The sequence below is a fragment of the Carettochelys insculpta genome, chromosome 1, assembly GCF_033958435.1.
Source record: "Carettochelys insculpta isolate YL-2023 chromosome 1, ASM3395843v1, whole genome shotgun sequence".
NCBI classification, from domain to species: Eukaryota; Metazoa; Chordata; order Testudines; family Carettochelyidae; genus Carettochelys; species Carettochelys insculpta.
This window is the reverse complement of record NC_134137.1, coordinates 13,181,092-13,205,422: the sequence shown is the minus strand read 5'-3', so window position 1 is coordinate 13,205,422 and position 24,331 is coordinate 13,181,092. Positions and strand designations below refer to the sequence as shown.

General features: G+C 52.9%; 1 protein-coding gene across 1 annotated transcript in view; it reads right to left on the bottom strand.

Moving 5' to 3' along the window:
• ARRB1 (arrestin beta 1) overlaps positions 1-24,331 on the bottom strand; it is a 192,095-nt gene that overhangs the window by 87,896 nt on the left and 79,868 nt on the right. Inside the window, exon 2 of the mRNA XM_074975915.1 lies at positions 4,293-4,323. Within this exon, the coding sequence (XP_074832016.1) occupies positions 4,293-4,323 (31 nt within the window). The remainder of the gene's footprint in view (positions 1-4,292; positions 4,324-24,331) is intronic.

The following is a 24,331-nucleotide window of genomic DNA, read 5'->3' as shown; positions in this document are numbered from 1 at the left end:
GGCTGTGAAGATTTTATTCCCCTGATTAAGTTGCATGTTTCCTACTGTAGTAACACCAGGTGTGTGCTTCAGTTTCTGTAGGTACAGCATCAGTGCATAGTGGTAATGGGAGTTTTGGTGTGATGACTTTGCACACATAGACAATGGGGCTCCAGGCTCTTTGTAACCTAGGCAACCAGGTGACACTTTTCTTCCCCGGGAAACAGGACACAGGAGGGAGGAGGGGCCTGGCTGGTGTGAATTGGAACTGGGCTGTTGAGTGGGGCAGTCTGGTCTGGCTGGAGTGGGAGGAAGGAGGACCAGGGCCTGGCTCGGGGACCCCCTCTGGGCCCCTCTCCCCAAGACGGATTGTACTGATGGCTTCTGGTTTCTGTGCTGACCAGTCTGTTCTACGCTGTGTCCCTGTCGCCTGATAACCTTCCGTTCTCCCTGCTGAGTGAGAGTCACACCTGACTGTCGATGGGATGCAGGGTCTGGGGACCCCCCCACTCTCTGACAGTTGCATGACTAGAAATGCCCACGAGTGAACGCAGCAACCACTCTCCATGAAGCCCCTAATGATGGATCACACACCCGTTGGAGTGTTCCTGGCATCAGCCTCGTTAGGCAAAGCAGCCCAGTCCCAATCCGCTGCTGCCTTGGCTTGTCCAGCCTCCCAGGTTCCCAATAGCATACGCCGAGTGTGGCTGCTAACAGCAGCCCAGCAGCATGTGTCATCTGCAGAGATGGCCGCAATGCAGGAACAAGCCCCCCTGTTAGGACAGATCGGGGCCGCACCCATAACAGCACCTAGAGCAGGGCTTCCAAGTGTGGCCACTGTGGGTTTTGTGTGGCCCCCACAGCCCCAAAGCCCAGGCGGGAAGGGAGGCAGGGCGCCGTCTCCTCCCTCAAACGTGTTGATAGTGAGGAGGCACAATTTAGAGGTTCAGCTGCCCCCCAAAACAGCTTCAATTACAGCCCATCTAACCCTCGGCCTCCACACCCTGCAGCGCCCAGCGGCTGCAGCAGAATAGCCGTTACCAAGGGCAGCCAGACGCCCGCCGTGGTGTTTGCGCATGGCCCACAAGCAGAGATTGGTGCCCTGTACAGCGCAGCCTCTGAGGGTTTGGGCAGCATGTCTGGAGATACGTGGGGCCGATGTGTGCGGTGTCTGAGGCAGGGCTTGTCAAGGGAAGCAGCTGTAGTGTTTGCTGCTGGGGCCCTAGCTGGGCAGCTCCCATCTGGCCAGGGCCTGAGAGTCCATAGTTGGTGGATGAGGTCCTGACCGGCTCTCGCTGCAGGGCCACGGCCGGCAGGGACAGAGAGACCATGTATATGGGCGTATGTCTCTCCTTATCCTAAGGTTAGCCAAGTCTTTTAGGAAAAACTGTCTGAGCAGTGACTGCCAGCTGGAGTTGGCAGCTGCAGTATCAGGCCACTCAGCAAATTGTCGTGAGAACCTCTGGCCTAGAGTCCACTCAAAGGTTTGTCAGAAAATGTCAAACCACAAGAAGAAAATGGCCTGCCAAGCAGGGTGGGGTGAGAGACCAGCAGTGTGGGGGAGGCTGGCTTGGGATGAGCCAGTTGAGAAAGGAGCCTGGAGAAACAGCAGGTTCTGGAGTTAAGAAAAGAGAAAGAGAAAGAGAAAAAGACAAGGAAAACCCATGGGTCCGCAGCTGGGTCCAAAGCCTAGCTGCTTTCCAATGCAAGCGTCAAGCCACTCCCTGGAGGAACCTGTCCCTCAGTTGGGTGGCAGTAAGAGAGAACACCTGGAAAAAAACCTGGAGACAAGCACACGGGAGCCAGAAAGCCTGGAGAGAAAGATATTCTGGCACTGGCAAAAGGAACTCGACGACTAGGAAGTTCACAAATGGCTCCACTTGGCTCCCTCGGCATCCTGGGACTCAGGATTTGATATGTCTCTTCTAAACAAACAGGGCCACGTCAGAGAAACACATTCTCTTTATCTAGCAGCCGAGAGAGCTCAACAGACCATTGTCTGCTTCCCGCCCTCTCACTGCCCGTCCGCCAGGAGTGTGGGAGGTGGCAGGCCCACCGGACAGCAGAAAGGATAGCCCTTATCTGACCCCGCATCCCCTCACTCACTGGCTTCTCCCTCACCCTATGTTTCTTGCCCACCCCGCCCTGCGTTCCCCTCACGCCACACTCGTCCCTTGTTGGGCTTTTTACTGCTGCGCCATAGTCTCCACAGTTCTCCTAAGCTAAGCAGGGCCAAGCAAAGGACATGCTTGGGCAGGCATTCTGCCCCTGAATCCAGGGCAAAGCAGGAAATGTGGCTGGCGACTCAACCACGAGCTCTCTTCCTACCTACGGCTAAGTCCCCAGTAGGATGTAGTGCAGTGGTTCCCAGCCCGGGGTCCGTGAGGGTTTTGCAGGGGGTCCATGGAAAAAAAAATCAAAGATAAATAAAAATGATCATAGAAGATAAGTTTTAAACAAGTTGCAATCAATTCTTTTTAAATCAGCTCTCTTCCTATCATGTTATGAATTGCTGCCCAAAACTCCTTGTTGCGGTTGCCTTTTTTATGTAGTGGAGTGTACGTAGAGGCTAGAAGTGGCTTTGGTGGGGGTCAGCAAACAGTTTGGGGGGAGCGACTAGGGGTCCGCACTAGGGAAAAGACTGGGAACCACAGTTCTAGAGCACTGTACCTGTACAACACATCAGAAGATAAATCCATAATGCACAGTGTTTATGCTGTTATTGGGGGCAGGGCCTGGAATGGAGGGAGGGAGGGAGGGTGCAAGAGCGTTCTGGGGGTGAAGGTGCAAGGCCTAGGAGGGAGGGAGGGAGGGAGCAAAGAAGTGTGAGGGAATGAAGGTGCAAGATCTGGGTATGAGTGGGAGGGGCTGGGGCACTGGCCCCTAACAGCAGGTGGGATACTGGGCTAGATGGACATTTGCCCTGACCCAGGATGGCTGCTTTGAAGTTCCTGGCAGCTCTCCCTTGCTCTGTTCCTTCCTCCTGCAGTCTGTGCTCCCAGGCCTCTCTGACTCACTACGTCTCTCCCCTCTAGGCCCCAGCTGCCCTTTTTAAAGCTCCATCAGGGGCCAGCTGACCACTCCCAGATGCAATGGGGTTGTCCCACCCTCCTGCCCCAGTTTACTAGGTAAGTGCCCTTCCCAATCACCAGTGTACTTCTCCCCTTGCACGCAGCATTTTAATCCCTTTTTGTGACGTGCAGTTTCCTTAACTGAGTGGCCTGCTACAAAACACTGTGAGAACCCCCGACCGCTGGTGGGTTTCACACATCTTCCAGCTCCACTAGCACAGCCCCCCTGCCATTTGACCTTGGGGAAAGTCTCCAGGAGCAGTATGGTTCCTATGACACACAGAGAAGTTCCAACTCTGTCCAGCAGAGGGCAACGGTACAGTTACACACCAGTCCACTCATCACAAGACCTAGTCTAAGGGGCCAGCTGGCTGTTTCGAGTTCCATTTCACCTCCTTCAATTTTCCCAGCAAACTGAAATCATCTCACCATCAGCAAGAGGCCAATCCATGGTTTGTTTCGTTTTCAAGCAAAGCAAGTGCTTCCTCTCAATGGTCGATAAAACATCACTCTGGGATTGGCTGTCCCCACTGACCAATCAGATGCCATGTCATCATCCCTGCAGAATTCTAGGTAATCGACTGACCACCTGACCCAGCTGGTCACACTGAACAAGTCACTGCACAAGGAGCAACAATGAAGTTCCCTGATGGCTGCAGGGGAGCAAAACTTTTCCCTGATTCATTTGTTGCTGAATAAAAACAGGGCTTCTATAAAGCCCTGCCTGCATATTAAAGGCCAGATTCTCATTGTACAGCTTAATAGAGATTTACATTGGGCTAAAATAAATCTCTGGCTCTGGACATTCCTGAACTTTGAGATTTTATCATGAGTTATGATATTAAGGGGGATTCTTAAAGCCTCGGCTCCTGGATTCATGGGACCACATGACCATTTCAGCTCTCGCTCACTCTCTCTTTATTTAAAACAAGATTCTTCCCTCTGGCTGCAAAGCAAAGTTTAATAACATGTCCCAAGCACCCTCCAACCCCAACAGCTGAGAAACCTAAGGCAAATAAACAACTCCAAAATTAATTATTATGAAAAGCCTCTGCCAGGTTACTTTTGCATTCACTTCATTAAATCTCATGCACCCATTTCAGATTCAGACATTGTCATGTCATGACCACAAAAAGGGCCCTCGCAGTTTCACAAGACAGTCTTGAAAAAACAGCTTTTGAACCTCCCCCACCCCCCACGCTTGGCTTTCAGCACCCACAGATACAGGGAAGGAGGACTCACCTTGCCATTGGGACTTGCTTTCTTAAATACCCTGCAAGAGAAGGAAGAGAAAGATTTGTTAGCAACAAGAGGGACTTGGAAAGAGGTGGACTTCCCCGGAGCATGCAGTGGATGGCACAACTAAACCAGTGTAGCCAAAACACAACAGCAGAAGCCCAGGCTGTTTAGGCACCTATGTCCATGGCTTTTGATATAACAGGTCTGCTCTCTCTCTGCTCTTATTCCTGTAGAACCCGAGTCCCCTAAATTTAACAAGGCTCCGATCAGCATTAGCTGATCTTTCAACTGCTTCTCCCAAACTGGACAAACCATCGGCACTCAGGCGAGCCACCCACTGAAATCAGTGCAGCTGGGTTTGCTTTGTGCTTCCCCTGCCGGGAGGCTGCAAAGCCTCTACTCTCGGCACTCCCTGCCAGAAGGTTGCAGAGCCTCCATCCTCACCCCTCCCTCATCAGGAGGCTGTGGAGCTCTCCATCCCCGGTGCCTCACTATGGGGCAGCAGCCCCCCATTGCTGAGAAGCCCTAACATGGGACAGCAGCCCCCATCCCCTGAGGCTGATGTTCCATATTTGCCACAGGGCAATGTGGTCACCCTACCCTGGGTGGAGGGGGATGAAATTTTATAAAAGGGGAGCAGCACAATCGGCTGCCAGGTCTCAGATTCATCCATCTCATTAACAACATTGAAATCTACATTCTGCTGAATAGTAACAGAGAGAAAGCCATGCTAGTCTATATACTATAAAAAAAAGCAGTAAAGTAGCACTTTAAAGACTAACAAAATAATTTTTAGGTGAGCTTTCATGAGACAGACCCACCTCTTCAGCCTATAGCCAGACCAGAACAGACTCAATATTTAAGGCACAGAGAACCAAAAATGGTAATCAAGGTTGACAAATCAGAAAAAAAATTTATCAAGGTGAGCAAATCAGAGTGTAGAGGGGCGGGGTGGGGGGTCAAGAATTAGATTAAGCCAAGTATGCCAAAGAGCCCCTATAATGACCCAGAAAATTCGCATCCCAGGTCAAACCACATGTTAATGTGTCAAATTTGAATATAAAAGAGAGCTCAGCAGCCTCTCTTTCAAGACTGTTGTGAAAATTCCTCTTCAGTAAAATGTAGAAGGGCGTGTGTAGACGATCCACATCCCACTACATCGAAATAGTGGGGTCCTCCATGGCGGCCACCAGCTGAGGGGTTGAGAGACACTCTGTCCAGCCCCTGCAGGCTCTATGGTCGCCGCCTGCAGCAGCCCTTAGCCCAGGGCTTCTGGCTGCTGCTGCATCATCATCTGGGGGTCCATGCTGTGTGCATGGGGTCTGCAACCAGTTGTCAGCTCTGTGGACCTCATGATGTGCAGGCCGAGTGTGTCTGGGAGGGGACCTTTAAGGGAGCAGCTTGCTCTTGCCCCAGAAGGGCTAGTCCAGCCTGTGACCCTGTCCGCAGGCTCTCCTGGCCCCTTATTTCGACGGAGAGTGCTTGTGCGTGGACCCTCCGTGTTTCCTGCGGGGGCGGCTACTTTCAACGTTCCCCGTCGCTACTTCGACGTTGAACATCGATGGCACCAGCCTCAGAGGACTTGTAGACGACACGTGTCAAAATAGCCTATTTCGATGTTCTTACTTCGACGTAGTGTGCTAGCGTAGGCGAAGCCTCTGTCTTTAAGACAATGGCTTAACAAACTCCTCTGCCCTGCTTGGCCAAAGGTCACCACCACCACATAAGCACAGAACAAAACAGCCGTGTCCAGCCTGTGTCTTTCTGCAACGTACGTCTTAGTCTGTGGAGAAACACACCTTGAAAGCCCAGAACTTTCGAGAAGCAAGAACTGGTTGTTCGCCTAGACAGACTAGAGCCATTAACTTGTTTTTATGAGACTGTAAGTGCGGGTGCAGTGTGTTTGGGATGTGATTTAATTGTATCTGTTTTTTTTAAAGAGCAATTTGGTATTTTATTGATGATTTTAAAAAATGACAAATTCTGATTTAAGTTAAAAAATCTATTTTTTTAAAATGGTCTCTTTTTATCCACCCTGCTCTTTGAGTTTTTACTATGGCTGATTGTATTCACATGGGTTCCCAATCCAGGGCCAGGATTCTGTCAGTGCCATACAAACACAGAAGCAAACAATAGACTATCCCAAAGCATTTACTCTCCAAGGAAACTCTGTAATATCAGGGAACATGCCAAGGAGCATAGAGGGTCCCAGCTCCCACTGCCTTCCTGGCTTGGGATAGCCAAGGCTCAGGATCTGCCCCCTCATCTCTACCAGATCCTACGCAGAAGCCAGGTTAGACAAAGACCAGCTTAGCCTGTCAAAGATGGGATCTCTCTGCCAGCAAAAGCTCTGCCTTTTACAAAGGATATTCCAATGTTTCCAGCACTGGTGGGTGCTCAGAGCTTGTGGGGCCAGGAATGTAGGCATCAGCTAGAAGTCAATAGAAGTTGGCCACCAACATCCCTTCCAGGAAATTCCACGTCTCACAAGGTGCTGCTGGGGCAGTGAGTCCTTGCAAGTCACCGCCCATGGGGATGAGAGCTCATTTGCTCCCGGGCCATCACAGGTGATGGGTTGCAAGGCTGTGTGTCCGGGTCTTCAGGCACGGTTGTCACATTCATCAGGACACCGTGTGGTAGAGCTGCTTCTCCTTTCCTTGTCTCAGCCCAACACAACACACTCCTTACAGGGCACAAAACACTGCTTCTGAGCCGGCCCCCTTTGTGTGTCAGTTCTGCCAACTCTCTCGCCCCTTTCAGACGCCACCTGTCAGCTCTTGCCCAACTTGTCCACCCTCCGAGAAGGTCCCAAGAGCCAGCCACTGAGACCCAGCTCACATCTGTGGGCAGAGGGCTAGTCCAGCTCTGCAGCTGGCTGACCTTGGACAAGCCCTTCCCCCTGCCTCAGTTTCCCTTCCCACCCTGTCTAAGCGTGCCGGGGCAGAGCTCGTCTCGCTGCTGGGGTTGCGCAGCAGGATGCAATCTCCATCTGCATCAGAGCCTCGATTACAATGTTAATAAACAATCACCGCCTGGGATCTCTGAAGGGGAGAGAGACGGCAAGAAGCCAAAACCCCAACCGCCTCCTGCTGTATTGACTTAGCAGGAGCTAAATGCTTAGTGCACGAGAGCGTCTCCCCGCCCTAAGACATGTCAACAGCTTTGCCACCCTGCCCAATCAGCTCCCTGATCGGCTGTGTGCCAATCCCACAGCCGCTGGACAGTCTGAGAGCCAGATCCCCCTCTGGGCTTGGGGGTTACTGTTTGCAGAGGGGGTGGGGGGTTGTTGTGCTTCCCTTTCCCTCCCCTCTGGCTGCCTCACATCAGGGCTTCAGGGATGCTCAGAGCATCAGGGCAATCAGGGCATAATTGAAATGACACTTCCCTTGCCTTTAATGTCCCTGCCAGATGCTCTGTCTCCTTGTCAAAGGCAGCCCAGTGCCACCCGCCCCCAGTGCTCGCTGCCTGCACTCTCCATGTCACTGCAGGAGGGTTGCAACTTCTCCTCCACCCTAAGGCAAAGGTATGTGGAGTCACCAGGTGTTACGGGGATGTGGCAGTGTAGCCCAGTGGCCAGTCCACAGAAGCAGGGCTCAGGATACTGGGGTTCTATTCCTCACTTGGATGCATGGTGGGATTGCCTACTGCTTGATCTCCCTGTGCTTCAGGTTTCCCTGGCTATGAAGTGGGGGCACCAGAGCCTCACCAGGCTCTGTCCTGCTTGGCCAAAGAGCTTCAGAGATTTGTGAGCCTGGGGAAAGCAAGTTCAGAGCACGACTGATGCTAAGAGCAGCTGGAAAAGAGAGAGGTTCTCGGTGCAGGATGTGTGGTATCAGCCCTGTGGCCAGGTTGTCTCCTTTGTCACAGTGACAGCTGGCTGGTTTGTAGCGCTCGGCATCCTCTAGGCTTCCAGAGCAGAGGGAGCAGGTCTGTGTTGGGCTGCAGGCATGATGCTCCAAGAACCAGCAGTAGAAAGACCAGTGCTCATTGCTCCGCTCAAGCCCTGAGAAGGGTCCCAACCCAGGCTGGCACCTCTGCTCCCTGGGGGCAGCTCAGCAGTCGGGTCCCAGGGAGCTGGAGAGCTCACTAGGTCCAGGCAGGCAAGCAGAGTGGGCAGGGCACTTGCCCACAACCACCCAGAGAATTCAAGCACCACCCCCAGGTAAACACAAACACAGAGACACTGATACAAGGAAAATCAAGGCTCACCCCCAGACACTCCACAGAAACTTGTGTGCCCCTCTGACCACCAGCATTCCCTCGAATGTTTTCCATCCATGGGTGGAATAAATTTTATGCGCACCAAGGCATGTGCAGAGGTATACCAGAAGTAGAAACACACACTGCCGGCTGTGGCGTTCTGCCAGTCAGCTGGGTGGCCCCTGAATCTCTTCTGGATGGCTGCCCAGGCAATCAGCTTGCAGGGAACTCTGCTGGCCACACAAAACACAGTGGCACGTGTCCATGGACATAAAGAGAGCCCATCCCCTACTGAGCCTGGCTCTGTCCCATTTCCCCCTCCTCAGCTCTTGCCCCTGGCTGGGAGTCATGGCCTCAGTGCCACAACAACACAGCTCCTATACAGAGAGGGGAGCACCCAGCGTCAGTCTCAGGACCAGCTCCTTGCCGGCCTGCCGTGCCCACATCCCTCTGAGCTGGCAGACTCCGCATCCTTCACAGCCGCTGGCCCTGTTAGCTGCATCAGAAGCAATTAGCAAGGCCGGGAACTCAACGACACAACTCTCTCCCTGGAGCAAACATGGAGCTACGGCTCTGCCTACGCTCACCCCCACATGCCCCCTCGGCAGCAATCCCTAAGGAGCGGGCCCTGAGAGGCAGCCAGCAGCCTCAGTTCCTATCACCTGGTCCAGAGCAGCCAGCTCCTGTCTAGTAACCCTTTGCTGCAATAAACGACTCACACCATCGCTATATTGCCCCTCATTATAAGGCTCCCAGAACACTGAATTACCCTTATCCAGTGGTTCCCAAACTAATTAGGCCACTGAACACTTTTGGGCTTGGGATGTATTGACAGAACACAGACATGCTGGTTGGACGTGGAGGGTTTCACCCTGAAAAATACCCATATGTAAAGCTCAAAAGTTGATTTAAAAATGTTAGTTTTTTAGGTGTCTCTCATTTTACAAAGGACAAAAAATAACTAGAGAAAATCATCTGAATAAACAACTACTGTCCTTCTGATAGGAGGACGGTTAGCAACCCTACAAAAATTAAAATGAAGTGAAAAATGAAGTACAAGACCAAAACAAAACATCAAGGGTGTGTCTACACTTGCATTGCTCTTTTGAAAAAGATATGCGAATGAGGTAAATCAGAAATGCAAATGAGGTGTAAATTTGCGTGTTTGATGCCTCATTTGCATATTCTAATTTCAAAAGAGCTTCTTTTGAAAGAAGAAAACCAGTGTAGACACTGCTCTTTCAAAAGTAAACCCCATCTTTGAAAGAAGCCTTCTTCCAGTAAAAAAGGGAAGGAGGATTCTTTCGAAGATGGGGTTTACTTTCGAAAGAGCAGCGTCTACACTGGTTTTCTTCTGTGGAAAGAAACTATTTCAAAATAAGAATATGCAAATGAGGCACCTGATATGCAAATCCACACCTCATTTGCATTTGTGATTTCCCTCATTTGCATACCTCTTTTGAAAGAAAAATGCAAGTGTAGACAGCCCAATAGAGTAGCCACAAGCAGGATGGTTAGTGATGTTCTTTTGTGCAAAAGTAAAAAGCATGATATGGTTTTAAAAGGACTCTAAAGCTTAAAAAAACATGTTTATGAAAAAGAAACATGAAACTAATTAGGTAGGGGAAAATATTTTTAAATGTTGTGGTTTTACAAATTTATTATTTTTACTGAAAACTGGAAAATAAACATCTAACATTTGACAGTTTTTTTAGTGGGAAGAGTGTTTTACATCTCTGTTTCAGCATGAGCTGCATAATAAATCTAATATTACGAATGCATTAGAAATATTAACATACCTACAATCTCAATGCTATTCAGATACCTTAGTAATTTGTATACACACCTAATTTCTTATTTAATAGATTGGAAGGAAAAATGTGAGCAGCAATGACATTTTTCACAGAACACCTGTTCACATTGCCTGGAACACCAGCGTTTTACAGAACGCAGTTTGCAAAACGCTGCCTAAGTCCAAGCCCACCAGGGCACAGCGTGACTGTCTCCGTTTGGCACCAGGAGGTGCCGCATAATGAAGAGGCAGGTTGCATTTCAGACACGGTGAAAAATCACTGTCCAGAAGTTTTAAAGTCCCACCTGCCCAGCTGGGAGAATTCCAGGAAGAAGCACCAGGTCTGTAGATAGAAGGAACCATTTGTAAGGACAGACTGGTGTGGACAGTGGGCGTGGAACACCAGCCTCTGGGGATGGGGGTCTGTCGTCCTGTGTCAGGGCTGCTGCCCCACGGTGAGGTGCTGGGAATGAGGGCTCTGCAGCCTCTTGGCGAAGGGGAGCAGAGAACAGAGGCTCCACAACCTCCTGGTGGGAGTGCCGAGAATAGTAGCTTTGCAGCCTCCCAGTAAGGGTGCCTGGGAGTGGGGCAGCCGCACGGTGGCAGGGATCCTTGGCAGTGGGCAGTGGCGTGCTGGGGAACAGGGTACCTGTCTCGCAGATGAGCATCACTGCAGCAGGAGCTGCTGCCCTGAGGCGCAGGGTGCACAGGAACCAGGCAGTCGCCCTGCAGTGGAGCTGATAGAATCATAGAATCCTAGGGCTGGAAGGGACCTCAGGAGGTCATCTAGTCCAGCCCCCTGCTTCAAGCAGGATCAACCCCCACTAAGTCATCCCAGCCAGGACCTTGTCAAGCTGGGACTTAAAAACCTCAAGGGATGGAGAACCCACCACCTCTCTAGGCAACACATCCCAGTGCTTCACCACCCACCCGGGGAAGTAGTTTTTCCTAATATCCAACCTACTCCTCTCCTTCTGTAACTTCAGCCCATTGCTCCTTGTTCTGCCATCTGACACCACTGAGAACAGTTTCTCACCCTCCTTTTTAGAGCTCCCCTTCAGGAAGTTGAAGGCTGCTATTAAATCACCTCTAAGTCTTCTCTTCTGTAAACTAAACAAGCCCAAATCCCTCAGCCTATCCTCATAGGTCTTCTGCTCCAGACCCTTAATCATTTTTGCTGCCCTTTGCTGAACCTGCTCCAGCAAATCCACAACCTTTTTATACTGGGGGGCCCAAAACTGGACACAATATTCAAGATGTGGCCTCATCAGTGCCGAATAGAGGCGAACAACCACTTCTTTAGATCTACCCAGCAGTGCGGGCAAATGCCCCGACATGGGGTGCCAGGAAACAGGAGCCCCACAAAAAATGAAACAATTTGCCCATTTTCTTAAAAAAGTTGGGACACATAAAAGTGACTGTCCTGGGAAAAATGAGCCAGATGGTCACCCTAGCCAGGATGGAGCTCTGGAAAACGTGTCGGGGCAGCATTCCCTGTAAGCGGAGCACTTGGGCAACTGCCCAGGAGAGACTGAGGTGCTACCCAGCTGATGGGCAGAGCACCCACAACCGCTTGCAGTGGGCAGCCTGTGTTTCTATGGGTGATGCACCTCAGCACCTACCGAGCTACATGTAACAACGTTTATTACACCCTGGGATGGAAAAAAATTAGCAAGAGCTCTGCTCAGGGGTATGCCGTGTTCCCCTCCAGTGCACAGAGGATAATAACCTTCTACGGCTACCAGCGAATGGAGCTACTTCTTTAAGCTCAGGCATTAGTGGGGTGTGCTTTGGGGCTTCAAATGGCTCTGCAATGCAGCCGGGCCTGCATGAAACGGCAGCTCGCGATGCAACGCAGCAAAGGCTGCCCTTTGCAGTGCCCTGGGACTGGTGGTCTTTGATTTGAGAGCCCTGCAGGAAAGGGCCCTTGCGGGCTAACGGGGGAGCCCCTCAGAGAAAACCCACAGCTGTAGATCATTAATTAGCCATTCTTGGCCCTCCCCAGGCCAACGAGATGAACACGCAGTCAGTTTTCCTGGAGAAGCTCCTCTTTCAGTCTGGCCGCCATGAATTTTTGATCACCCCCTTCCTCCTTTCCCCACTCACCGCTTTGGGAAGGGGGACAAGAGGACTGATTTCAATTGGGCGTAACGAGGTCTCGATACAAAGCCAAGGCACAATGGCGGGGGCGTGCCACACACAGCCGCCTCGCAGGGGAGCAGACAAGACAGGAAGCCAGGATGGCTGCAAAGGCATCTGGCACGCTGGGTCCTGGGGGAGCATGGAGCACTGGCAATGAAATGACAGCCCTCGCTGTGTCCTGCCAGTTTCCGTCTCGGGCCAGCCCAGGGCAGTGTATTAATGCGGAAACGGCCCTGGAAACAAAGAACCCCGGAGCTACTGAGACAGGATTCGGAGGCCTGGCTCTGCACCAGAGCTCAGCTCCCGTAGGGGTTTGCAGTGCGACGCGACGCGAGCTGCCCAGAGCTGGGTCAGCTGGTGCTGCTGCTGCCTATGCCAAGATGCCCAAGACAGTTCCACAGCCAAGGACCAGTCTGGGCGCAGACGACTGGCAAGAGAGGAGAGAGCCCAGCATCGCTCTCAGGACCAGTGAGTCAGCGGAGAGGTTTGCGACCCTGCTGACAGCAATCAAAATGTGTTCAGGCTGTGACATGCCAGGGAGAGTGGGACGTATGGATGAGTCCAGGGAGCCGAGCAGACCAAAGGCACCTCCAGCCGCGCAGAGCCCAGGGCAGTGAGACTCAGCACTGGCTGTGGGCCAGGAGTCCTCCCCAGAGGGGTGCTGGGGACACCGAGTCTCCCAGGAGCATCCCCCTCCACCTCCCAAATGCTCACCCTCGTTTTCCTGGGTTCTCATCCCACTATGCAGCTCCCCAGCCTCTGTGTTCCGTGCGGAACCGCAGAACTGAACTTTCTCTCTTCCACGTCAGACACGCAGGGCAGAATCCTGCCCTCTGCCATGCCGGGGTGCGCGCTCTGATCTCCAGTGGGCCCAGAGCCCTTAGCTCCTGTTGTCTGTCCCCTGGCTCGGTTCCGCTGCTCTGTTCTCAACAGCTTCCAGCTCCTGCCTCTCTTGCTCCACAGAGCAGTTCCCGCGGTGCTGGTCCCTTCCAGCCCTGAGACGCTGTGCTCACACCCCACCAGGCACCACTTAACCCAGTTCATAAGGCCCCAGCCCCAGAGCTACCACACTCATAGGCAGAAAACGAGGCGCCTGGGGCCCTGCTCAGACAGAAGCCGAGGGCTTGCAAACTGCGGCTGCCAGCATGGCTTCTGACCCTCCCCTACTCAGCTGTCTGTTCCTCCTTATAGTGCTCAGCCTCAGCAGGGGCTGGGCTCCTTGACTGCCTCACACCGCTTCGGCTATGGGCACCAGGCTGTCCCTGAATGGGGCAGAACACCCATCACAAGGCGCTGCCGGAGCCCAGCCCCAGTGATAACCTCTGCCCTGACCATGCAGGGGTGACTGCCCTCCCAGCATGCCCTGGGCCAGGCGAAAGCCCCGGGATGGGTTCAGAGGGTGGTAGGTGGCGATGGGGCTGGCTGTCTCTTCGTGGCTGTTCCATGGTCCCAGCCAGGGGCATTGCTGAACTAGGAGGGGGACCACGCTCTGGACCCAACTGGAGCATCCCAAAGGCGGCCAATCGCACGCGTCGGCATCGTGCTCAATGGGAACTGGGCATTGGAGTCATGCACACAGCCCTCCCAGGCAAAAGCCCAGCACCAACCCAGCTGCCAGGATAGTCCTTGCCCCATGCTCACAGCCTGAGGCAGATCACAGAGCTGTGGCAGGGCACAACGCCCCCTCCCTCAGCAGAGCCTGGCCTGTCAGTCTCCAGGAGCAAAGGTGCCACCTTGCAGTTATGAATCTAACCCTGGCCTGCGCCCCCCAACCCCCCCCCCCCCCCCGCCGCTATTACCTTAGGTTAATGGACTGGCAATGGCGCCATCTCTCTCCTCTGCTTTATGGGATCATAAATTTCTAGCGCTGCCTCCAGGCAGCAGAAGCACATCCATGACAGCAGAGGAGGCCCAGAGCCAACCTCTCTCTAGCACTGCTCAGAGGGGGGTTGTGGAGGGGTAGAAATAGCCAGGCCCTGCTGAGAAGTAAAGGATGCCTGAGAGGCCTGATTGCTCAGCAGTCTGTGGAGCAAAGGGTTAAAGGCAGGGGGAAAGGGGGCTGTTTTTAGTGGACAGGCAGATGGGGGCGAAGGAGGGGCCCCCATGCGAGATAGCACTGGCAGGCGGCACATAACAGACCACACAACCTGCTCCCAGCATTTCTGCCACAAGCTGGGGCACACACATGCCTCCTGCTGGAGGTGTGGCCCACACAGACTTGTATGGGTCCTTTCTCCAGCTCTCAGCTGTGACTTGTCTGAGCACTCACAGCCTGGCTGGGCCTCCAGTCCCCCAGAGGGCAAATATAATTCCACACCTGAGCAGGTCAGCAAGTCCAGCCAATAAAGAAAATGCTAGTATGTCAAGCCCCTTTTCTGCCACTGATTCTCTGTGTGACCATGGGCATGTCACTTAGCCTCGCCTGAGCTCAGTTTCCCATTGCCACAATGTTGAAACCACCCCTGCCCTGCCTGGTGGGGTATGTGAGGAAACAGACTGAGAGATGCTCAGATCCTCTGGTGATGGGGGCCAGGTAAGTACCTAAGGCAGCTTCCCCTTCCAGGCTCTGTTCTCTGAGAGACCGAGTGTTTTCAATTCTCCGTGAGGCGCTGAGCTCTTTCTGCCTTCCCAGGGCAGTGAAACTACAGCAGTCAAAGCATCCCTGGTGAGCAACTGCCCCAGATCCATACTGGAGTCTGTGCTACCATGGGGCCACACTGCTTTAGGACCCACGCTAGCTAAAGCAGAACTAGTTCAGCGATGAAGCCACAGTCCCCACCATGCAACAGGAGTACGGTCGTACCTGCTGATGGAGGAGAGGGGATGCAGAAGAGCTGGGAATGCTGTGAAACCCAACACACACACCCTCCCCGGGCAGAAGAGGGTTGTGGGGTGGTGAAGGATTTCACCTGCTCAGCAGGCAGTAAGATCCTGGCCAGCCCTGCCAGCTGGATAGCTGCCCTATGGTGGTCAGATGCCCAGAAGAAAGAGGATGAGGGGCGACTGGAGAGTGCCTCCTCAACCTGCCTTTCCCTCCACCTCACGAGAACGCTGCTGTGCTTCCACTCGCTTGCCCAGGTGTCTCCTGTGGTTGGCAGCTCTGTCTCTGCCCTCGGCGGGACGCTCAGTGACGCAGTGAACCATCTCCATTTACCCCATACCATAGCTTCCATGCACCCCTCTCCCACAAGAGCACTTCCTCCCACATCTAACTGCCGGCACCTTGACTGCACAGTGCCTGTAATGGTGCATTTGACAGCTCCCAATAGCACTACAGGTTGAATCTCTCCCATCCGGCACCCTTAGGACCTTACTGACGCCGGACAGCAGAATTTGCAGGAGGATGGGAGGTTAATATTGTCTAGCACATTACCAACACTTCCACTGCTTCCAGGGCTCTCAGAAGATGTTGAGGGGTAAATCAGAGCCAAGTAACACATCGCAGAACACTAAGAGCCAGGACCGGTGGCTGGAAACAAACTTTATGGGTCCTCGGGAAACATGGCCACGCCCCTGATAAGCGGTCGTCCGGCTAACTAAAGTCATGCCGGATTATGGATATTGCTTGACAAAAGAGTCCCAGATTCGAGAGGTTCAACCTGTACAAGCTGTGCTTCTGCCCCGTTCTGAGATTGGACTTCCACAAGCCGGGGCAGCCAGACAGGTGCCCTCTCCACCCACAAAGGCAGAGCAGGTGACATAGGGGAATCAAGCCAACACAGAGAAAGCACCACCAGCATCTCAGCCCCATTCCCAACAGAGGTGCTGCAGCCACTGCCAGCAAGAAGGGCCAGCACAGATCACCAGTCGGTCGGCTCCGTCATGCTGAGACACTGGGGCATTTCACTGGGGACAGGCGCTCGGAAAGACAGTTGGCTGGCACAGCATGAAAAGCCGCTTTCCTCCCCGCACACTCACCTCCCACAGAAGGAGGTAGGGGAAGGGTACGGGCAGGACTAAAGGGCAGAGTGGAACGGAGCCATATGCCAAGACCACCCACTGCACCATCTGCCAGGCATGGGGTGGGTACTCAACCTGACAGAAACTGTTCGCCTTCCTCAACCTCCCTGCAATCACCTCCGGATTCTCCTTTCCCGCTACATATGACCTCAGACTTGTGCCCCCAATGCAGGTGGAACCTCTCTAGTCCAGCACGGTCTCATCCGGCAACATCCATATGATTTTAGTTCGCTGGGCAACCACTTATTATGGGTGTGGGCAAGTTTCCCGTGGTCCCATAAGGCAGTGGTGTCCAATAAGAGTTCAAAGATTGCCACACTGGTGGTTGTCGTCCTTCCATGTTATAAGATAAAATTTTGAAGTAGGCCACGATATTTGCTAAGAACCACTGTTCCAAGGTGGAGTCTGGTGAGCCCCCCACCCCCGCCCCCCCAGCCCAGCCATCGGGGGAGGGCCTCCCAGCTGGTGTAAATAGCTTTCCAGGCAGTCTCATTCCAGGAAGGGACCCTGCGGGGAGGGCAATTGGGATATAGGTAAAGGGTGACTGATACGATTCGTTCACTATCAAAACAAAAAGCAGTCAAGGAGAACTTTAAAGACTAGCAAAATAGTTTATTAGGTAAGCTTTCATGGGACAGACCCAAGTGGGTCTGTCCCACGAAAGCTCACCTAATAAACTATTTTGCTAGTCTTTAAAGTTCTCCTTGACTGCTTTTTGTTTGGCTAGCATATACACTAGCACAGCTCCCTCTCTGTTACGACTCTTTCACTGTCTTCTGCTTTGCTCCTGCATTGCCCACTCGCTTTGATGCTGTGGAGATAGCACGAATGATCGTGTCCCTGCGACGATTACATCAGGACACCAGACGAGACATCACTGCTCTACACATCGGTGTATTACAGACGAGATACCACTTTATACACCGGTGTTGGGGACTGCACTCTTCAAAGGACTTGCTGTTTGTAGATAAAATGTTCTGCAAACTGTGCACAGAAACTCTCTGTAACTCCCAGATTGTTTGTTAATTCACATGTATTGCACATTGATTGTTCATTGATGATGCTCATTTCCCCACTCTCTGCTCCTCTCCTCTGCCTACCAGCTCTCCATATAACCACTCACCACTTGATGCCTGTCAGTGCACTCTGAAACTCAACCAAGTTGAGAATCACTCCGCCAGCTGGTTGTAATAAACCTGTGTTGCTTCACATACATCTAGACTTTATTCCAACAATATTCATTACAGCTCCCCCCATACACAGGGCCTCTCCTCTCCCCCGCAGTCAGGCTCCCCCAGAGCCAGGCACTCTCAGCCCCCCCTTTTAAATAATCCCTCCCCCTCCTCCAGAGCCAGGTACCCCCAATCCCCCATTCTAAACCAAAGCCAACAACTCACCAGAGCCACTCCCACGGCCGCTGCGGCCACGTGCTTCTCCCACCAACCACACGGAGTGGGCAAAGATGGAATTCTCCGCGTGTAGCTCTAGGAGAAGAGGCATTTAAAGGCTGCAAGAGCCGCACGCATCTCCAGAACCAGAATTGCCACATGTCGCAAGTGGCAAACCTATTAGACACCACGGCCATACGCTTTGTTTCCAGCCACCAACCCCGGCTCTCAGGGTCCTGTGCTGTTGCTCTAATTTACCCCTGCACGTCTTCTAAGAGCCCAGGAAGCAGTGGCAGCGTTGGTAATGTGCTAGACAATATTGACCTCCCAGGGGCTGGCAAATTCTCTTGTTTGGCACCGGTCAGGTCCCGAGGGCACCAGACTAGTGAGGTTCGATCTGTAGCAGCTTAGAAACCAGAGGAGAGCAACAAAGGTGAAGGAAGGAAACCTGGGGCATTTGCTGAGAGGAAGCGATTGTGTGTTATAAAGGGCAATGAATTTTGTGAGGCCCGAGGTGGCACACGGACAGCTGGGCCCGGCCAGTGAGCGGTAGATGGTGCTGTCAATTGGAGCAGGGGGCCCTGAAGGAGCAGGGCCCTGGTTGACCCCTTTGCTCACCTTGCCCTGAGGCCAAGCCTGAGCACTCCCTGTGCATATGGAGGCGGGAGACAGAGTTTAAATTCAGGCTCCAGCAATAAAGAGGGTATTAATATTCATCATATGATCGATATTTGCAGCTGCAGCCTTCAGCAAGGCCTTGGACGGCTTGTGGTCCGAAGCATTAGCAGCCCAGGCGGCAGGCAGGAAGCTACAGAGTCATTACAAAGCCATGCCGGCGTTCAGCTCTGCTGCGGGCCGGAGGCTGTTCTCAGCTCTGCTGCCATTCCCGGGACTGTCTCTAACTCAGCTCTGAGTGGCACCGAGCTCTGGCAGCTCCCAACCGACCTCTTTTGACTTGTGCGGCCCAGAGGAGGGGGTGGCAGAGCCATTGCAGAGCCCCCCCAAAGTTGACAGGAAATAGTCTGCAGGGCTGTCCTGGAGTGTGGGGTCCCCAGGCCCTGCACCCCATCCGCAATCAGCTGTGACTCTCCTTCAGCAGGGAGAACAGAAGGTTATTGGGCGACAGGGACACAGCGTAGAACAGACTTGTCAGCACAGAAACCAGAAACCATCAGTACAATCCACCTTGGGGAGAGGGGCCCAGAGGGGGTCCCTGAACCAGGCCCTGGTCCTCCTCCCTCCCTCTCCAGCCAAACCAGACTGCCCCACTCAACAGCCCAGTTCCGATTCACACCAGCCAGGCCCTTCCTCCCGCCTGTGTCCTGTTTGTTGGGGAAGAAAGATGTCATCTGGTTGCTTAGGTTACAAAGCCCAGGGAGGCCCATTGTGTACATTCGAGAAGTCATCGCATCAAAACTCGCCTCACCACTATGCACTGATGCTGTGCCGAGGGAAACTGAGGCACACCCCTCTGGTTACTACAGGACAGCAGGAAACACATGCAACCTAACTGGGGAATAAAATCCTCACACACACACACGCACCTCATCACAGCTCTGCAGGAGGTCAGACTGATTGTGGTGAGAACGTGATGTGGCCTTTAAAAAAATCTTTGAATCTAAAAACCTGTGACTCCAGCAGTCCTATGGAGCGGGTTTGTGCTGTCTCTGGTTTGTCTATTTACATGGAAGTTTGCTGAGACAGTGACGGCCTCGCACAGCGCGTATATGCAGCACTGTGAGATCCTGATCCTGGCTGGGCCTGCTCGCCGTGGCTGGAGCACAAATGGTTTTGAGAAGGTGAAATGAAGAAGCCCCAGGAAGGAAGGAGCTTGGCATAATGATAACAGAGCACATTTTAGCTTTGACCAGCCCCATGCCCCTTTCACAGCCATAGGGATCCAGGCAGTAGCAGAAATGGCAACAAATAGCAGTACAGCCACCGCCCAGCCACTGTAAAGAGGCTGTATGATGCTAGGCTGTACCCGACAGCTTGCAGAACGCCATTGGGACAGCACGCATATCTCCTGCTCCAACAACATAACCTACCCGCTTCAGGGAAAGGAGAATCACCATCAGCAGTATAAGGCCTATGACACTTTTCTCCCCTCACACGGGCTTTTCTATTGAACTCCTTACTTCAGCGACTGAGCACCTCACCATCAGTGACCGATTTTATTCTCGCTCCCCTCTGAGGTAACACACTGCTATTATTGTTGTTTTGCAGATGGGGAAACTGAGGCACAGAAGAGTCAAGAGGGGAAAAAGGCCCTGATCTCCTGGGATTCAATCCAGTGCCTCAGGCACACAGCCCGCTTTCTTCTCAGCTCAGAGGTCACAACATAAATGGGGACTGCGGGGGAGAGTGGAGGGGTGGATGACTGAAGGGATTTATTATTACCTGGATAATAATTATCCACATTACCGTAGCATGGGGGACCCTTAGTCGTGAACCAGGCTGTACAGATACAGGACATGGACTCAGCTCCTGCTCCCCACTATACAGATGGGAGCTCAGGCACTGACCTAGTAAGTCAAGTGACTCACCCCCGGCCACAACACTCAGCTGTGACTGAGCTAGGGCTTAACCGTGGGCATCCTGAGTCCCAGCCCATAGCCTGTAACCATCCTCCTTCCCCGCCTGCTTCCTCTCCCTCTCGCTTCATAGGGCCTGTTGGTTTCCTTTTCAGATAAGATGCAGCCTACACAGGAAAGCCGCCTTATCAGACTTACTCAGCTGGAAAAACAGGTCTCCTGCCAGAAATTCACTTTCAGGTTTGCTGGCGTGACGTGACATGCGTAGCCCCTGCACTCGGCAATGGCAAGCCCTGGATGAAGACGGCTCGTTGCTGTCCATGGGGAGGGCTACCTCACCAGAGAGGTCATCCCCACAACGGGCCAGAGACCCTCAGCAAAGCACAAGTCTGAGGAGTGAATACAGGGGGTAACCTAGGGACAACAGGGTATTCCCACTGAGCACCTGGCAAGACAGCTCCCCCCAGAGGGCCTGGGTCATGCTACATGGCCGTGAGGGCGGTGATGGCAGGGGGCAACACAGCTCTTGTAAAGAGATCAAAAAAGGGTCACGACTTGCACTGGTCTGGATGTTAGTGGGGTACACAACGTTGTGTGTGTCGTGCTGAGGAGGTGGGAGGGGCTGTGTCATGGAGTGTGGGAGTCCCCAGGCCCTGCACCCCATCCGCAGGCAGACGTGACTCTCAGTCAGCAGGGAGAACGGAAGGTTATCAGGTGACGGGGACACAGCGTAGAACAGACTTGTCAGCACAGAAACCAGAAGCCGTCAGTACAATCCACCTTGGGGAGAGGGGCCCAGAGGGGGTCCCCGAGCCAGGCCCTGGTCCTCCTTCCTCCCTCTCCAGACAGACCAGACTGCCCCACTCAACAGCCCAGTTCCAATTCACACCAGCCAGGCCCCTCCTCCCTCCTGTGTCCTGTTCCCCATGGAATAAAGGTGTCACCTGGTTGCTTAGGTTACCTAAACAGGGAGGTCCTTTGCCTACTGTGAGAAGTCATCCCACTGAAACTCCCCTCACCACTGTGCACTGGTGCTGTGCCTGGGACAGTAGGAAACACATGCAATGAACCAGGGAAATAAAATCCTCACACACCCCACTTCATCACTTCATCACCCGCCTCTCCTAACTGGTCTTCAGCTCTGTCCACACTGCTCCTCCATCCAGCCCACTCCCTGGGGTTGCCTCCATACAAGCAGGCCATGTACCGTAAATCGGAGCAGCCGGCAGTGATTGGGGCAGGAGGGAGTCCAGCCACGTAATCAGAGCAGGAGTTTGCAGCCAGAGTCAGAGGCCAGGAACTGGAGCCTAGGGTCACAGCTGGATTGAAGCAAGGTGGGGACCAAAGCAGGTCTGGGATGGTTCAAAGCAGAAGCAGGGCTGGGGCTTGGCACAGCTACTGCAGGAGAGGGAGTGAACCTATTCTGGCTCAGGTATCATCAGCAAGACATTGAGGTATTTTAGGGACCCTGGTACAGTGTTCAGAGCAGCAGAGGGGCACCAGGCCCCACTGGACCCTACCTTCAGGGCTGAGGGAGGGAAGGGACCTGTAACACAACTCAGCATCCCAGATCGCCTCCTCATTGTGCAGCAGGGCATGGCCACACCTTTGCCTCAGTTTCCCCTTGGTCTTCCAGGACTCTGCCCAGCTGCCAGTGCCTTCTAGGCTGCTTTGGTGATGTACTGCCCAGGAGATGGCATGGCCCTCTGTGACACAGTGGAGGATTTGCTTAATGTTTTCCATGACTGATGTTTGTGCCTCAGGTTCCCCTTATGCTCTTGGCCCTGTGGTCATTTCCATTTTGCCGGTTTCCTTCCCCTATGGAGACTGTTACTCCTTTCCTGCAACCTGTGCTGCTTGGAATGTCTTGCATGTGTTTCCCGTTCCTTGGGGATTTGAAGACAAAGCATCTTATAACAGCTCATTATATGGCAGGGATCTGCAACCTGTACCTCCGGAGTCACACGCGGCTCTTTACGGTCCTTCTGGCTCCCGACTTTAGAATTGCAAAGTTAAAACAAAAACAAACTCCTGATTATTTTCGATAAATGGTGAATGTCTAAAAGGCCCAAAATGAACAATTCGTATGTAAATAGCCAATGATGGGATCTCAAAATGTTGCATAAATCCCCCTAGCATTCTCCAGAGAGAGAGAAGGTTCGGGAGTGAACGTCAGGAAGACGGTTGCACAAATACACGTGTAAAGTGTGAGGACACAAAATACGTAGAAAGTTTGCGAAGGTCCTGCAGGAAACACGTCGCATTGCAAATCACTGTGTGTGCGCTGTTCTTAAAATAGGGGTTACAAAAAGTACAGTTTGATGTTATTGATTAAGGACCATCTCGTATTCACATGCATTGAGGCTCTTGAATTATTGAGCTTTTTACCGAATTGGAAGAAAATGGCTCCTCTTGCTCTTTGGGTCGCCGATCCCCTGGTGTATGGGGTCATATCATCTCCTGGTGGCTGGTCTCAGCGAGGATAACAACGTGCTTCTTACACTGAGCAGCGTTGTTGCTTGGATCAGTGCCAAAAGTCCTGGGTTTGATCATTGCTGGTGGCTGGTGCGAGGCCCCTCTGCAGGAGGCCATGGGTCATTACTTTCAAAAAGAAGAAAATTAATGGAAAAAATAGGAGGCGACTGCACTGGGGGGAGTTGCTCCATCTGGATATGGGCCATTCTTGGCATTCGTTGCTCTCCCTTCTCTGGCATGCCCAGCCCAGAACTGTCGTGGAAAGCCTCCTGCCACAGCTAAAGGCAGACGGAAGGGTTTCAATTAAAGAACAACAGCTGCAGTAAGACAGCACCATCCTGCCCAAGCCAAACCACAGAGTCCCCAGCCGGGAGCAGCTTCCCAAGTGACACATGGGTTTCCTGAAGCCAGATCATTTATATGCAGCTGTAAACAACATGCAAATCCCTTGAAAAGCAGCTGTTTGTCCAAGGGCTGCTGGGGTTTATTTTTTTACTTAAATCCAAACTGCTCTGAAGTTTGCAATAGTTTAATGACAGTTGGGAGTGTGGGGTGGCCGGATTCGTTTCTCACTTCGGCCTTGTGCACACGCACGAGTGCACTGGTTTCACTGAACTGGTGCAAAGCCTCGTGTGCGCACTCTTTTGGGGTTGAATGGCTTAGTATGTCTTTGCTTAGGCAAAGGGCTCAGCTCAGCGGGGCTGGCTCAGCGAGGTACAGCCTCATCTCCAGGAGCTGTCCCCGGCTAGAGAGGTCGATGTGGGCGGCAGGAGAAGCGTTTTCTGATGAGGTTGCGTCTATGCTGTTCCTGTCCTGAGGTTGTTAGCAGGAGTTCTCTCTCCAGTGATCCCCTTTCACCAGCACCAAGACAACTGTCTCTTCCCCACCAAGTGCCCAATGCCGTTCCCGCTCCTCGGCTGTCAGTGCAATGTCAGGAGAGGCCTCCTTGTAAAACCTCAGAGCTCTTGCCAACAGGAGCAGCCCGAGGCTGACTTGGCTCTCTCTGCAGTATGTTCACTTCTCAGATCGTCTGATGCGTTGCCTGGAACAGCCAATGGCATTTGGGAAATGCAGCTCGGCAGCCAAACCCAGGGAAGCTGTGTACATGAGCACAGATGTTATTCCTCACTTGCTGCTGGCAGATGGCAGCTGTGAAGAGTTCAGATGTTTCCCTGGTAGAAGTGTTCCGAGCTTCAAGGCTCCATGGAGTAAAGCTAGCAGCAGCAGGGTAGCTGAAACAGCAAGGTCTTGAAGGGACAGTGCAACCGTCCACAGGCAGACTCGAACCTGGGACCTCTGTGCCGGAGCTGCTACAGTGTGAGCTAAAAGAAGACAGCTGGCTCATTCATGTGCCCCTATAGGTGAGGCAGTCAACCATGCCTATATGTGTGTAGGTTACAACAGCACTTGGGGTAATGAGGAGCCAAGGCCCTAAAGCAAGCCACTATGGAAGAAATGATCTGTGAATGGAACTGCCTTGCCAGGCCCAGAGCGAGCCCCTGCCTCAAGCCACCGTTACATAAACACACCTGCATCTCTGAGCAGGGAGCC